This window comes from Urocitellus parryii, chromosome 7 (genome assembly GCF_045843805.1).
Source record: "Urocitellus parryii isolate mUroPar1 chromosome 7, mUroPar1.hap1, whole genome shotgun sequence".
Lineage (NCBI taxonomy): Eukaryota > Metazoa > Chordata > Mammalia > Rodentia > Sciuridae > Urocitellus > Urocitellus parryii.
This window is the reverse complement of record NC_135537.1, coordinates 164,028,626-164,044,644: the sequence shown is the minus strand read 5'-3', so window position 1 is coordinate 164,044,644 and position 16,019 is coordinate 164,028,626. Positions and strand designations below refer to the sequence as shown.

The window sequence follows — 16,019 nt, the reverse complement described above, 5'->3', positions numbered from 1 at the left end:
AGTCAGCTCAGATCCAGGTGGAAGACTCAGGGACCACTGGGTATTGACAGTAGCACATTGGCCTTTCCCCTTAATTGTCTTTTCTTCTTCATTCTGTCTTTTTGATTGAGGACCATTTGGTAAAACTGAGGTAGGCAGAAATAGTTGCATGCTTCTGGCAGTGCAGGTATTTGTTTTCCAGTTAAAGTACATGCAGTTAATATTCCAACTCTTCCTCTTTCTCTCTCTCTCTCTGTGTGTGTGTGTGTGTTCATTGTTGTATCTCCAACCAGGAGAATTTGCCAGGACGGAATTATACTTTTTGGCAATGGTTTGACGGTGTGATGGAAGTGTTAAAAAAACATCTCAAGCCTCATTGGAATGATGGGTAATTCTCCTTTTTTCTGAGATGGGGGTCTCACTGTGTTGCCCACGCTGGTCTCAAACTCATGAGCTCAAGTGATGCTTCTGCTTCCACGACCTGAGTAGCTGGGCCTATATGCACACACCACCACACCTGGCTAGAATCATTATTTTTTAAGTCTAAAGTAGAGTATGAAAGTTTTCCTCCTAGCATTAACACATCACCCTCTGCTTCTGTTCATTTGGCCTTTGTGATCCAGGGCCATTTTGGGTTTTGTGAACAAGCAACAGGCCCATGACCTACTCATTAACAAGCCTGATGGAACCTTCCTACTGAGATTCAGCGACTCAGAAATTGGCGGCATCACCATTGCTTGGAAGTTTGATTCTCGTGAGTGCTCCACCCTTTTTAAGACACATCTTGGTTTTCATCCAAAGTCAGCTGCTTTTGTTGCAAAATTACTTTAACAGTTTATTGAGTACTTATTATTTGTTGGGGCCAGTACTAATTACAGAAAACATAGTCATATAACCATGACATGGCTGCTCATAAGATGGCGCCTATGAAAAATCTTATTATGGGAAACATAATTATTAATTTTGGGAAACACAAAAGTATAACTATGCAATACAGCAGGCTATAAAATCTCAGCTGCTTCCCTTTTGAAATATTTGCCCTATTATTTCTCAGCCTGGAACTTATTTCAATGAAGAATTACTTTGATGATTTGGAGTCCTCAAAGTACTAATAATGTGCTATTTCAATCATTCCCTTTTCCTAATTAACATGAGGGTATTGCCATTGACCATTTCCACCCAAGAATGTTAATTTTTTTCTCTGACCCTTACAATAATATAAAAGTACCTTGCTGGATCTGTGTGTGTGTGTGTATGTGTGTGTGTGTGTGTGTGTGTGTGTGTGTGTGTGTGAGAGAGAGAGAGAGAGAGACTTTTAATGATTTTAATAGCTTTTAATAGCTCTTATGTTTTCTCTGCCTATGGGCATGCTTCCTAGCTCTCTTATATACCTTCATACAGAGAATCAGGAGTTGGGGTCGATAAGAACTGTTCCTTCTAGAGAGGGATGGAATGCTGCTTGAACTTGAACTGACCTGAGATCATTCAGTCTCTAGGGAAGTGATGCGTGCATTACCTGCTTATCTATCCATGCTTTTAAAAACTACTTTACCTACAACCCGTGGTTATTTTAAAATGGAGATTTCCATTTGATCAATTTTAATGAAGGGCTTGAATTTGTGGTATATTTGGATTTTAAGATTCTGTGTTCAGAAATCATGGATAGAATGTGATTGTTCTGTTTATTGATCTAGAGGAAAGAATGTTTTGGAATCTGATGCCTTTTACCACCAGAGACTTCTCCATCCGGTCTCTGGCCGACCGTCTAGGGGACTTGAATTACCTTATATACGTGTTTCCTGATCGGCCAAAAGATGAAGTGTACTCCAAATATTACACACCAGTTCCATGCGAGCCTGCCACTGGTAACAATGTTCGCATTCTGATTTGATTTTGTTGTGACTTCGGTTTTGTTTCGGTTTGGTTTAGTTTGGGATGTGTGCGCAGGCATTTATGTGCATGAAATTCACACAGTTAACACTCAGTCACTGCTTTTTTGGTATTATCCAGGGCAGACATAAGCCCCTTGCTGCATTTGTTAGTCACACAAAAATACATCTGCCATCCCAAATACCAAATCAGAGGGAATGAATTACTTTTAATAAAGTTTAGATCAAATAAAATTAGAAAGGTAAAATTTTGTTTTTCAAAAAGGAGATGGTTTTGGGGCTGGGGCTGTAGCTCAGTGGCAGAGCACTTGCTTAGCATGCGTGACGCACTGGGTTGGATCCTCAGCACCACATAAAAAATAAATGAAATAAAGACATTCTGTCCATCTACAACTACAAAAAAAAAATTTTAAGGGAGATGGGTTTATGGTTTTCCGAGCTAGAAAATGTTTCATGTTTATTGTAGAATTTTCAGAAAACATAAAAGCATAAGAAAGTCATCACACATCTCTCATCCAGGGAAGAGCCTCTGTGGACAAGTTTAGTGACTGTTCCTCCACTCTCTTCAGGTTCATACTCTTCCTTCCTTCCTTCCTTGTGTCCAGTTGCTTATTGTGCACTTTTTGTGTGAAGGCTACAATCTAGTTAGAGAAAGAAGACAATAAGCAAGGAAATAAATAAACTGATTTATTTAGCAACGGATGCTCTGAAGAAAACTAGCAAGGTACAGGGATAGAAAAGTGACACTCTGTCATCAGGGTGGTCAGGGGAGGTTTCTGAGGAACCCATATTTGAATGGACAGAACAAAGTGAGGAAGCTGACCATACAAAGACCCAGGGGAAAAACATCTTAGGCTGAGAAAGTGAGGCCAAGTCCAAGTCCAAAAGTGGGAGTGAGCTTGGTACATCTGAAAGCTTTGTGAGGGTAGGAGGCTATAGCCTGCAGAACAGGGAAGAAGCTGTGGGAGGCGGAGGTCAGGGCTACTCTGACATGGAGTCCAGGGTGAAAGGTTTAGGTTTGGGTTCGACCATAGGTAATCTTTGGGTGCCCTGATTACACACACACACTCACACACCCTTAACAAACATATCCAATATAGCCACCCTCATCTTTTTTCCTTTTTTTTTTTTTTGTGGGGGGCTACTGGGGATTGAACTCAGGGGCACTTCACCACTGAGACACATCCCCAGCCCTATTTTGTATTTTATTTAGAAACAGGGTCTCACTGAATTGCTAAGCTTCTTGTTTTTGCTGAGGCTGGCTTTGAACTCACGATCCTTCTGCCCCAGCCTCCCAAGCTGCTAGGATTACAGGCTGCGCCACTGCACCTTAATGATTGTAAAGAGCTTCATTATATAATGATTCTGTGTGGTTTTCCATGTTGGTTAGTTAGCATACTTATAATTTATTTGCATTTTTGGTTATGATTGACATTGAGGTAACCTGGTACATGTATCTTGTTCAACTCTTTCCTTGAGATAAATTCCTAAAACAGAACTGGTGTCAAGGAATATATACTTTTTAAGCTTTTTGATACATATTTCATTATTGCCCTTCAGAAAGCAAAATTCATTTTCACTCCCATGTATTTATATTGGACATTTGCTTCTTCCTCCTGCCACCTATAGACGCTAATCATCCATTTCAGGTCTACCTGTCTGATTGGCATAAAAATGATATCCGAACCAGGCACACTCCTGTAACCCCAGCAACTTGGAAGGCTGAGGCAGGAGGATCACAAGTTCAAGGCCAGTTGCAGCAATTCAGTGAGACCCTCAGTAATTTAGTGAAACCCTATCTCAAACAATAAAAAAGGACTGGGGATGTGGCTCCATTGTAAAGTGACTTTGGGTTCGATTCCCATTACCACACACAAAAAAAAGAAAAAAAGCATCTTATTGGTCTTAATTTCTTTGACTCTAGGTAATCTCAAAAATCTTTTCATATGATTATAATGATAATAAATAGAATAATAAAATAACAGCCAACATTTATTTAATATTTACTGTGTACTAGGAACTTTTCTGAGTACTTTTCATATACATTTTCATTTAAATCCTCAGAACTACTCTAGAAGGACTGGTATAGCCCCATTTTACAGATAAGGAAACTGCGTCACAAAGAAGTAAAATTACTTGCCAAAAATCACACGGCTAGGAAGTTGGCCAAGCCTTGATTTGAACCCAGTCCACCTCAAGAGCCTTTATTTTTTAACCACTATATCACTGACCATTTGCATTTTTCTGTGAAGTGTGAAGTTCATGTTTGTATTTCTTACTCATTTTTCTTTCTTTGTTTTATTTTATTATTTTTATTATTATTATTATATATTCTTTTGGTACCAGGGATTGAACTCTATGGCATTTAACCACTGAGCTTCATCCCTAGCATCCCCCACACACCCTTTTTTTTTATATTTATTTTTTTTAGTTTTTTTTAGGTGGAAACTATATTTTACATTTATATGGTTCTGAGGATTGAACCCAGTGCCTCATGCATGCTAGGCAAGCGCTCTACCACTGAACCATAACTCCAGCCCCCCCACCCTTTTAATTTTTTTTTCAGTTTTAGATGGACTTAATACTTTTTATTTATTTATTTTTATGCAGTGCTAAGGATTGAACCTAGTGCTTCACTTGAGCTAGGCAAGTGCTTTACCACTGAGCTCTATCTTGAGCCCTTTTTATTTATTTTGAGACAGGACCTTGCCAACTTGCTGAGGCTGACTTTGAACTTGTGATTCTCGTGCCTCAGCCTCCCAAGCTGTTAGGATTACAGGTGTGCACCACTGTGCCCAGTTCATTTTTCTTTTCTTTTCTTTTTCTTTTTTTTTTTTTTTTTTTTGAGAGAGAGAATTTTTTTTAATATTTAATTTTTAGTTCTCGGAGGACACAACATCTTTGTTGGTATGTGGTGCTGAGGATCGAACCCATGCCATGCAAGCGCGCCACCGCTTGAGCCACATCCCCAGCCCCTCATTTTTCTTTTAAAATTGCTTTTTTTAATATGGGAAATATATTAATTCCTTATTATATATAACAAATGTCTTCTCCATGTTTTATTATGCTTTTTTTTTTTTTTTTTTAAAGAGAGGGGGGTAAAGTGAGAGGGGGGGAGAGAGAGAGAGAGAAAATCATGTGCATGCAAGAGATGGGAGCCCGGCAGGAGAGAGTTTTTTTTATTTTTTATTTTTATTTATTTTTTTTTAAGAGAGAGTGATAGAGGGAGGGAGAGAGAGAGAGAATTTTTTAATGTTTATTTTTTAGTTTTTGGCAGACACAACATCGTTGTTTGTATGTGGTGCTGAGGATCGAACCCGGGCAGCACGCACGCCAGACGAGCGCGCTACCGCTTGAGCCACATCCCCAGCCTTTATTATGCTTTTAACATATAAGTTTTGCTGAAATGCAGGCTCATTTTTTTTCTGTAGAAGTACAATCTACAAACCTTTTTCCTTTATAGAATTTTTTTTTCAATGTTGGGGATTGAACCCAAGACCTCTCATCCTCAGAATGTGCTTCTACCACTGAACTACATTTCCATCCCCTGTCTTTTGTATTTTGCCTTCTCAAAGTCAAAGATGATGGTTATAGTTCTATGTTTAGACTTATGAGGTATTTTGGATTATTTACATCATTCTTTTTTGTTAGCACAGCTAATCTAGACTTTAATATCCTGTTTCTTACAGCTTTCTTTGTTTATTTATTTTTGTTTTATTTTTGCAATACTGGGGATTAGACCCAGGGGCACTCTACCACTGAGCTGTATCCCCAGCCACCCCAACCCCTTTTATTTCAAACAGGACCTTACTAAATTGCTAAATCGCTGAGGCTGGCCTCAAAGTTGAGATCCTCCTGCCTTGGCCTCCTCAATCACTGGAATTACAGGCGTGTACCATCACACCCGGCCTTCCTTTGTCTTTATCTTTTCTGCCAATCTATAAAGTTTTCTGTAGACTGTAAAACACAAATGCATCAGATGTCATGAAAAGGTAACACTTGACATTTGAAGCCAAAGATGCAGCAGGTTAGGATAAGAAACGGTTTGTGAACCATGTAGCATTTCCCTGTCTTGGCTACTTAGCTGACAAGCCCTTGGTTCTGTTGATCAGAATAGCTCTCTTGACTAACAGATTCAGACTGTACTATTTCCCACACTCACATGTCTGAGAAACAAGACTTTATTCACCCATATCAGACCATCACATTCTTTTCACCCACTTAACATAATTTCCACAATCAATCTCTTAAAAAGATAACTACTGCCAGGCCACATTCAGGTTTGCCCCCAGTCCATCATGTCCCCCTGGGGATTCTGCAGAGAATGAGGGACACACATCAGCATGCTTTGCAGCCAACCTTGGCACTGACAGCTCTCACCAGGATGAGTGGTCATCAAATTGCCCCCCAGATGCAGAAACCACAGAATGAACAAACCTGCCAGTGCTGGGAGGGATAAAATTCCTTTCTGAGAGAGTTAGATCCTCAAGAGATAGACCTCGGGGATTGTCGGGTCAGATCTATGGCTCTCTAGTGCTTGAGCTTTTCTGTGTAATCCCTAAGAAGGACTTAGACACCTTCTGCTTCAATCTGCAGTGAACGGACAGCAGTTCTTCCCAAGACAGCTGTTGCAGGGAGGGACGGTTCTACTTATGGTAACATTCTTCCTTATGTGGCTAGAAATTTATCCTCTTCCGGCCTCCACTGCTGGTCCTAATGCTGCCCGTCCCCCAGATATGCAGAATAAATCCTGTCCCTGCTACATCTTTAACTTAAAACTTTCAAAGGTTTTAGGTTTTTAATAAATAACCAATAATTTACCCAATTAATAATTGACTTAGATTTGTATGAAAGTGTATAGTTTCTGGGTTGAAGGATATTTTAAAACATCTCAGCCAACCTGGCTTTTCAGTTTTGGTGCTGAGCTTCTCCTCCACCAGATCTCCCAACAGATGGAAATGTGAAGTGTTTGTGTCGTGTCCTAAGATAAAATTAGGTGGCTATGTCTTGTCCTAAGAAAAGATGTGACTCTTAAGGAGGATTACATTTTTATTTCATTTGGGAACTTTGCTTCTCACCACCGCTCCTCCTCCTTGGCAGCTAAAGCAGTCGATGGATACGTGAAGCCACAGATCAAGCAAGTCGTCCCTGAGTAAGTGTTGGGGCCCAGCTCCAGGCCCCCAACTACTTCTCCGCTCTCCCCACTCTCGACCCCACTCCTGACACTGCCACCCCTAACCCTGGGCCAGCATCTCCGTCCCCTAGTAAGCCTGGCTCAGGTCTTGGGAGGAAATTGAGCTTAGTCATGCTATGGCCAACACCCAGGAGCACACATCCACAGCTGGGGACCTAGGGCCAGTGGGACACTTTGTTCTTCTATACACCAAAAAAGATGTAAAGGCGCCCCAGAGCCCCTCCCCAGGTCAGCTGCCACTTGGCCCCCTGGCAGCTGAGGCCGTGTTCTGCTTCCCTCTGCAGGTTTGTGAACGCAAATACAGACGCCGGGGCCAGCACCACGTACATGGACCAGGCCCCCTCCCCGTCTGTGTGTCCCCAGGCTCACTACAATATGTACCCACAGAAGTAAGTTGTGTTCTTCTGGGGTCTATGGGGAGGAACTGGGCCCTGGCCTCAGGCTGGAGGCCTGGAGGGCTGGTGGGACCAAGGAATCCGGAGCTCCTCTAGGTCTGCAACCACCAGGCTAGGCCAGGGCTCTGGCCTATAGGAGGGAAAGATTCCACCAGAAAATATTGGTTCTTTAGAGTGAAATGGGGCAAATGGCATCTGTTCCCCTTTCTAAAAATGGAGAAATTTTTTGCTGTATATAGGAACCGGGTGGGGGGTTGGGGATATAGCTCAGTTGGTAGAGTGCTTGCCTCGCATGCACAAGGTCCTAGGTTCAATCCCCAGCACTGTAAAAAAAAAAAAAAAAAAATTAAAAGAACTGGGTAGGTTTTTGTTGGGTGTGGGCAGCCAGTGATGGGGCTGCTGGGGTGGGTATTGGGGTTGGGGTCTGTCTGCCCTCAAAGGCTGCTCCTTGCCAGCGTTCAGATAAGTAGTTCTTTTCCTGTGAGGCCCTAGGCTGAGGAGGTAGGTGGTCTTAGGCCACTTGCCTGGTAGGCTCTGGGGCTCAAGGTGGCCTCTGAACTTCATCTCTTGTCTTCCCCTCCCAAGTCCTGATGCCGTCCTTGACACCGATGGGGACTTCGACCTGGAAGACACAATGGATGTGGCCCGGCGTGTGGAAGAACTCCTAGGCCGGCCCATGGACAGTCAGTGGATCCCTCACGCACAGTCGTGACCCAGTCTCGCCAACTTCAGCTTCTTCATCCTCGCCCGAGGATTTACTCTTGTGGATGTTTTAATTCCATGAACCGCTTCTCCTTGGATACAATACTCATAATGTGAAGTGTTAATACTAGTCGTGACTTTAGTGTTTCTGTGCATGGTGGCACCAGTGAAGGGAGTGAGTGTGTGTGTGTATGTATGTGTGTATGTGTGTGTGTTTGCACGTTGTAATGTTTCTGTCCCTTGCTGTCCAGAGTCTAGCTGCAGCATTGAGGCCACAATGAGGCTGTGCTTGTTTTTACCTTGTGCAAAAAGGCAGTTAGTTCTGTGGACCTTGGAACTTGGCCGTGTGTTTTAAGGGTGGCTGAACTTGGACATGCTGAGGTTCAAGTAAGAGAAGGACAAAGGGAGGAAAAGGTACCTCCTCTCTAGGGAGCCTTTGTCACTCTGCCAGGCAATTGATACCATCACCATCTCTGCTTGTCTTTTAAAATGTAGAGAACTGCCTTTTGACGGAGAAAGCCAGTCCTCCCTCCTCCCCTTGCCCCACCCCTGTGTTCGCGGGTAGGGATGGGAAAAGGGGTAGCATGCAAGATGGGGCAAGGGAAGTCACAGGTTTGCTGATGGGTAGTGGCTTTTTACACAGCACTGAGCCCATCTTAACAATCTCTTTGTCCTTCTCTTCCCTCCTCCCTTCCTCCCCTTTCCGTCTCTCTGTCTCTGTCTCTGTCTGGAATTGCCAGTCGGTTCTTCTGTGTGTACACACACAGACACGTTTGGCAAAACAGAGGAAAAGAAAGAAGGTCACATAACTGAGAGCTTACAGGGTGATGTCCTTTGTGTTCTGGCCAGAGCGCACCGCATGCCCAGCCTGGCACCCAGAGTGTTGCCTCGTTGCCCGGGCAGCTGCTCCTCTGTGTGCTGTCTGCCCCTCCTCTGCATGAGTGGAGGCCCAGCCCAGGCTTTCTAAAGGCTTGGTTTGGATGACTTTTTGCAAATGTCTAATGATGTTTTTGTTTCTGGATTGGGTCTTTTTTGTTTTCCCTTTCCCACCCTAATTTGACAGTAAAATTCTTTCTCCCTGCACCAGGTACTGGGCCACTCCTACCCCGTTCACCTCTTCCCTTCACTGTCACACACCACGTCTTGTGGAGGAGGTGGCAGGAGTGTGGCCTGAGCCTGGGGCCAGCTTGTGCAGCAGGTGGCCACTGGCTGCAGGGTGCTGGTGTCAGAAGTTGGCAATTGGGGAAATGCACTCAGCAGGTTGGCTGGGAAGTTTGGTAAACTATAGAAATAAAACAAAACAAACCGTTTCCTCTGTAGTACACCAGAAGGGAGGGGCTGCGGCAGGCAGGTGGGAAGAGGGTAGAGCTTACGGGTAAGGCCTTCAAGGCCCCCTTGGCCCCCTCTCCAAAAGAAGGGCAGGACCACACCCAGGAGAGGATGGCCCTAAAACCTTATTTTTATACATGTGAGTAAATAAACAGATATTTTTTTTACAAAAATAACTTCTGAATTTATCAGTGTTTTGCTGTTAAAGGAAAATACTCCTCTGTAGTAAATTATTTATTGGAAGATGACTTTTTAAAAGCTGCTGTTTGCCTTGGCTTGGTTTCATACACTGATTTATTTTTCTATGCCAGGCAGTAGACTGCCTCTGGAGCAGGCTGACCCTCCGTGGATACCCGATAATGGCTGATGGAGGAGTCCTGAAGCCCTCCCTCCCCCTCAAGATCCGATTCAGATCACAGTGGGTGTGTTGGGAACGGGTGAAAACCAAAGCCAAAGCCGAAGGTTCCAGGACCCAGGCTTAAAGAGCCCTTCCCTGCTGTCACTCAGATGCTTCCCAGCACCTGCCTCTGAGTGGCAATCTCTGTGCCAGCAACCCAGGCAGGGACAGGGACAGGGACAGGGATGTGGGGCTTGACACACTTTCAGATTGGTGGTAGACACAGCCCCATGGCCCATGGAGGGAAGAGCAGCCTGGCAGTCACAGGCAGCTCCGAACTCATTCTGTAGTTGGGCTGTGGGGTTGGGAGGAAGGGTGCTGAAGGGTGGCTTCCATACAGTCGCTGAGCTGTCCTCAATTTTACTGAGGCTGTGCCTAGAGATGGGAGAGGCTCTTCACTGAAAGGTGTGCTCACTGTCTGCATTCCGTTTTCTCTCTTTGCCCTGTTCCTGCAACCACAAGAGGCCATGGCAAGTCTTGACCCCACCTCTCTCCCACTCCCAACACACACACCCCCAGCCCTCAGACATCTCAGCACACGCGCAGGGTTTTGTAGGGGGTGGAGGGAGACTCAAAGCGGATATCACTTAAAATGAAAGTATACTTTTTATAATTTTTCTTTTTTAAAACTTTGTGAAATTATTTCAGATACATATTTTAGTGTCAAGGCAGAATAGTATATAGCCACCAAAAAAAAAGTATTGTGTATTTTATGTCACAATAAAGGCTTCCTCTCAAAGGACAATATTGAGCCCTGTTTTTATTGCTTTCCTTCATGTGGCAAGGGAGGGTGACTTCAATAGGAAAAAGTTCTAAGTCATCAATATGACTGGAAAAGGGAACTAGTTGGGAGTCAGTATTGGAGGGTGTCTCAGCTTTGGTGGCAGATAGGGGAGTTCTCTTTCTCTACCTGCCTCTCTCTCTCTGTTTCTCTCTCTGTTTCTCTCTCTCTCTCTCTCTCTCTCTCTCTCTCTTTGGTGCTGGGGATCAAACTTAGGGGCACTTTACTCGAGCACTCAGCCCTTTTTTATTTTTTTGAGACAGGGTCTCACTAAATTGCTAAGGCTGGAACTTGTGATCCTCCTGCCTCAACCTCCCAGGTTGCTGGGATTACAGGTGTGCTTCCCCACACCCCCTGGCAGATGGGGTGTCTCTTACCTTCCTGTTCATGTAGCCTTCACCTCTGAGCCTCTGCACACTCTTCTGGTTAGAAAACCCATTCTCCAAATTCCGCACATTAGGACGCCTCCCCTGTGTGTGTGTGGAAGGAGAGTTCCTTCCTGAGAGGCTTGTGCTGGGGGAATCTGTCATGATCAGGCGTTGGTTTTTGCCACACCAAAGGTATCCCAGGATCATCATGAAATACAAAAGAACGTGGAGGAAGGCCCTGAATAGCCTAAGCTGACTCTGAAAGGACAAAGAGGAGTTAAGGAAGGTGAAGGCATTCAGCCAGAGGAACTAGTGCAAGTAAAGGCCTAGAGGCGAGGGGAGCGTGATCTGGCTGCAGTAAAGGGTATTCAGTGTGCCTGTCAGCATCTCCTGTGGGGCTTTAAAGTGCAGGCTGCTGGCCCGCACCCACCGCTGAGTTTGTGGTCAGCAGGTCTGGTGTAGAGCCCCAGAGTTCATATGTCTAACAAGTTGCCAGGGGGTGCTGGTCCAGAGGGAACACTTTAGGAAACATAGCAGGCAGGGAGGCTGGGAAGCAGGCAGGGAAGAGGCCACAGGGGCCTCATGTGCCAAGCTGAGTTTAAACTTCACCTGGAAAAAAAAAAAAGTTAATGTAATATACCATATCAATCAGATAAAAAACAAAAACCAGCCCGGCACGGTGGTGCAAGTGTGGTTTCAAATGAACCATGGACCACAGCATGTTAACATTCTATGGATCCTCTAGTCCAAGGACTCTCTCTCTCTCTCTTTTTTTTTTTTTTTTTAAACCCAGATGTGGTGGCACACACCAGTACTTCCAGAGGCTTGGGAAGCTAGGGCAGGAGGATCAAGTTTGAGGTCAGCCTCAGCTTTTAGTAAAGTCCTAAGAAACTTAGCCAGACCCTGTCTCAAAAAGGGCTGGGGATGTCAATGGGTTCAATATCCAATACTAAAAACAAAAACAAAAAAACATGATCATTTCAATAGATGCAAAAACCCCACAGGTACCATCATACTTATTTTTCTTTTCTTTTTGGAACCAGGGGCACTTACCCACTGTTTCAGTCAGCTTTTTCACTGCTATGACTCAAAGACCCAACCAGAACAACTGTAGAGAAGGAAAAGTTTATTTGGGGGCTCATGATTTCAGAGGTCTCCATCCATGGACAGCCAGCTCGATTCCTTGGGGCTCAAGATGAGATAGAATGTCATAGTGGAAGAGTGTGGCAGAGGGAAGCAGCTCACATGGTGATCAGAAAGCAGAGAGAGGTCTCCACTTGCCAGATACAAATATAAACCCCAAAGCCATACCCGAAATGTCCATGTCCTCCAGCCACACCCTACCACTTCAGTTACCACTCAGTTAATCCCTATCAAGGGATTAATCCACTGAAAGGTTAAGGGTATAACCTAATCATTCTCCTCCAAACCTTCTTACATGTCTCGCATGTGAGTTTTGGGAGACAACACACCTAAACCATAACCACTGACCCTTATCCCTAACCCTTTTTATATTTAGAGCCAGGGTCTCACTAAATTGTTGAGTCTGGCATTGAACTTGGGATCCTCCTGCCTCAGCCTTTCAAGCCACTGGCTGGAATTACTGGTGTGTGCCACCACACCTGGCATAACATCATAATGATGAAAAACTGGATGCTTTCTCCTAGGATCAGGAATAAGACGAGGAAAAAGAACACAAGTGGTGAGAGTGATATTCCTGATCTAGGGGAAAAGCATCAACTTCATCAAAATTAAAAATGCTTGTGCTTCAAAGGACACTAGCAAGAAAATGAAAAACACCCCACAGAATGGGAGCCAATATCTGCAAATCATATATGTGATAAAACATTTATATGTAAATATGTAAAAAGTCTAACAACTTCATAATAAGACAACCCAATTTATTTTTATCATAAATATGAACTCATTAATCAAATTATCGAATTAATAGGTTTCACTGTGGCATTTCCATTTATGCATATATTGTGCTTTAATTACACCTATCCTTCTAATTATAACCTGCCTTGCCACCTTCTCACTTCCTGCTCCCTAAATAGCTTAAAAGTTTAAGCTATTTAAAAGTGAGTAAATTATATGAACAAACATTTCTCTACTAAAGATATACAAATGTGTGAACCACCTGGCACCCATGTAATCCCAGTGATTTGGGAGGCTGAGACAGGAGAATCACAGGTTCAAAGCCAGCCTCATTAATGGCAAGGCACTAAGCAACTCAGTAAGACCCTGTCTTTAAATAAAATATAAAATAGGGATGGGGATGAGGCTTAGTGGTCGAGTACCCCCAAGTTCACTCCCCGTACCAAGAAAAAAAAAAAAAGATACACAAATGGCCACAAACACATGAAAAGATAAGCAACATCAGTATCAGTAAAATGCAAATAAAAACTGCAGAGACACCAGTTCACACCCATTAGGATGGCTATAATCCAAAAGTTAGATAATAGCAAGTGTTGGCAAGAATGTAGAGAAATCAGAACCCTCATATAGAGCTGGCAGGGATGTAAAATGGTACAGTCTCTTTGGAAACCAGTTTGGCAGTTACTTAAACAGTTAAACAAAGTTACTACATGACCCAACCATTCTGCTCATAGGTATCTACAGAAGAAAAACAAAAACATTTATCCACAGAAAAACTTGTCCACAGACGTGCATAGCAGCATTATATATCACGGAAGGAATGGAAACAATCCAAATGTCCATCCACTGATGAATGGATAAACAAAATAAATATCCATAACTGGAATGTTCGCAATGAAAGGGAATGAAGTACTGATACGCAGTACTACCCAGAAGAACCTTAAAAATATCCTGTTAAGTGAAAGAAGTCAAATGCATAAGATCACATAGGATTACGATTCCACTTATATAAAATGCCCAGAATTGACAAATCCATGGAGGCAGAAAGTAGATTTTTGGTTGGTTAGAGGATAGGAAGGTTGGGAAAAATGATAGTTAAAAGATACAGGGTTTTGCCTGGTGTGGTGGCACATACCTGTAATCCTAGAGGTTCAGGAGACTGAGACAGGAGGATCACGAGTTCAAAGACAGCCTTGGCAACAGCGAGGTGCTAAGCAACTCAGTGAGACCCTGTCTCTAAATAAAGTACAAAATATGGCTGGGGATGTGGCTCAGTAGAGTGTCCCTGAGTTTGATTCTGCTGGTTATCAGTTCTGCTCCCTCACATGGTGAAGTACAACATTAGAGAAGTATGCTGAGGCAAGCATATAAAGCAGGGTTTATTTAAAAGGAGGTAACATGGACTTCTCCCTGGTGGGAGAAGGGGGCCATAGTTGGTATTCTGGTATCCCAAGAAGTGAAGGTGTTCTGCTTTTTTATATGTCCTAGGCTTCCTTTGTTCTCCTGCTCTGCTCTCTACCCCTTATCTCTCTCCTTCCTGCTTATGTAACTAGGCCCAGGAGGTGCTGAGTGGGATGGCCAAAAGGTGGGAAACAGGTGGGCTGGAGTGGCGGAGGAGGAGTGATCCAGGAAGGAAGGGGGCAGGAAGGGGGTGTGATTAACAACTCCTTCTAGGGAGGGACAATCCCTGGGACAGGTTACCTTAGCAACAGATTGGAGCAGGGGCCAGTTAGCTTGATAAGGGCTAAGAAAGGGCTCTGAAAGAATTAACATTCAATTCCTCCATTCTCTGGGTCTGACCCTTGCCTATCTGCCTAATTCTGGCTTCAATTTCAATACCCCTCTCCCCCCAAAAGGTAAAGGGTTTTAAAATTGTTTTAGATGTTGATGGACCTTTATTTTACATATTTATATGCAGTGCTGAGAATAGAACCCAGTGCCTCTCCTGTGCTAGCCAAGTGCTCTACCACGGAGCCACAACTCCAGCCCCAAGGGCTTGTTTTTGAGATGATGAAAATATTATAAAGTTGACTGGCCCAGCATGGTGGCATATGCCTGTAATCCCAGCGATTTAAGACACTGAGACAGGAAGATCACAAGCCTGGATTGCACAGCAAGACCCGGGGTGTGACTCAGTGGTAGAGGGTCTCTGGGTTCGAGCCCCAGTGATACTGCTGGTTATCGGTGACTGTGTTCGGCTCCCTCAAATGTTGAAGTCTGAACCCTAGAGAAGCACCCCGAGGCAAGCATAGAAAGCAGGGTTTATTTAGGAAGGGGTAACATAGACTTCTCCTGGGAGAGAGAAGGGGGCCATCGCTGGTGTCCTGGTATCCCAAGAAGCCAGGTGTTCTGACCTTTTTATATGTCCCAGGTTTCCTTTGTTCTCCTGCCCTCTTCCCCTTATCTTCCTCCTTCCCGAGTAATGACTAGGCCCAGGAATGCTTGGTGGGGTGGCTGAGAGGTAGGAAACAGGTGGGCTGAAGAGGGAAGGACAGGATGGTGCAGCCCCAGGACAAATTAATTATCAACTTTATATCTCCCTGTAGGGAAGGGCAATTCCTGGGACAGGTTACCTTAGCAACAGGTGGGAGCAGTGAGAAGTTCTTGATAAGGGTGGAGGAAGGGCTCTGAAGGAATTAACACTTCAGTCCCTCAGGGGACAGTCTCCAACTCCCCCACCCACCCACTCACTCACTCAAAATTGGCCTCCTTGATCTGACCTGACTCGATTTACCTATCTATACTTGACTACCTGTCTAATTCTGGCTTCACCAGTCGCACGCACACCCAAAAAATGTTGTGATAGCTGCATGTTATCTGTGGATATACTGGAATTGAACTGTATACCAAATGGGTGATTCATACTCTCTAGATTATATCTAATAAAACTGCTGTTTAAAAAAAAAAAAAATGAAAGCAAAAGCAAGGGGAAAAAATGAGCAAAAGTGAGGTGGGGCTGCCAGAGGGTGAGAGCAGATCTGTTTAAAGAGACTCAGCCAGCTGGGTGGAGGCACACGCCCTGCAAACCCAGGAACTCCAGAGCCTGAGGCAGGAGGATCACAAGTTCAAAGTCAATCTCAGCAATTAAAGAGGCCATAAACAACTTA

The 16,019-nt window shown here is 44.0% G+C and overlaps 1 protein-coding gene and 1 long non-coding RNA gene across 8 annotated transcripts in view; one reads left to right on the top strand and one right to left on the bottom strand.

The window, feature by feature from the left end:
- Stat5b (signal transducer and activator of transcription 5B) overlaps positions 1 to 8,284 on the top strand; it is a 62,702-nt gene extending 54,418 nt beyond the window's left edge. For 5 of the 6 annotated variants that reach the window (XM_077800983.1, XM_077800981.1, XM_077800985.1 and 2 more), the window contains 6 exons: positions 273 to 367; positions 603 to 733; positions 1,674 to 1,844; positions 6,969 to 7,020; positions 7,347 to 7,451; positions 8,043 to 8,284. In XM_077800983.1, the coding sequence (XP_077657109.1) occupies positions 273 to 367; positions 603 to 733; positions 1,674 to 1,844; positions 6,969 to 7,020; positions 7,347 to 7,451; positions 8,043 to 8,169 (681 nt within the window). In that variant the 3' untranslated portion in view covers positions 8,170 to 8,284. The other variant, XM_077800986.1, reaches the window with a different exon arrangement.
- Positions 8,285 to 8,871: 587 nt separating this feature from the next.
- Positions 8,872 to 12,271, bottom strand: LOC113181510 (uncharacterized). 2 transcript variants are annotated; one of them, XR_003300594.2, is made up of 3 exons: positions 12,088 to 12,271; positions 11,044 to 11,643; positions 8,872 to 10,334 (listed from the first exon to the last, which is right to left on the bottom strand). It is a non-coding gene; the product is annotated as an uncharacterized LOC113181510 (long non-coding RNA). The 2 variants fall into 2 exon arrangements; XR_003300595.2 differs by having other exon boundaries at positions 11,044 to 11,292; positions 12,088 to 12,261.
- Between the last annotated feature and the right edge of the window lie 3,748 nt (positions 12,272 to 16,019).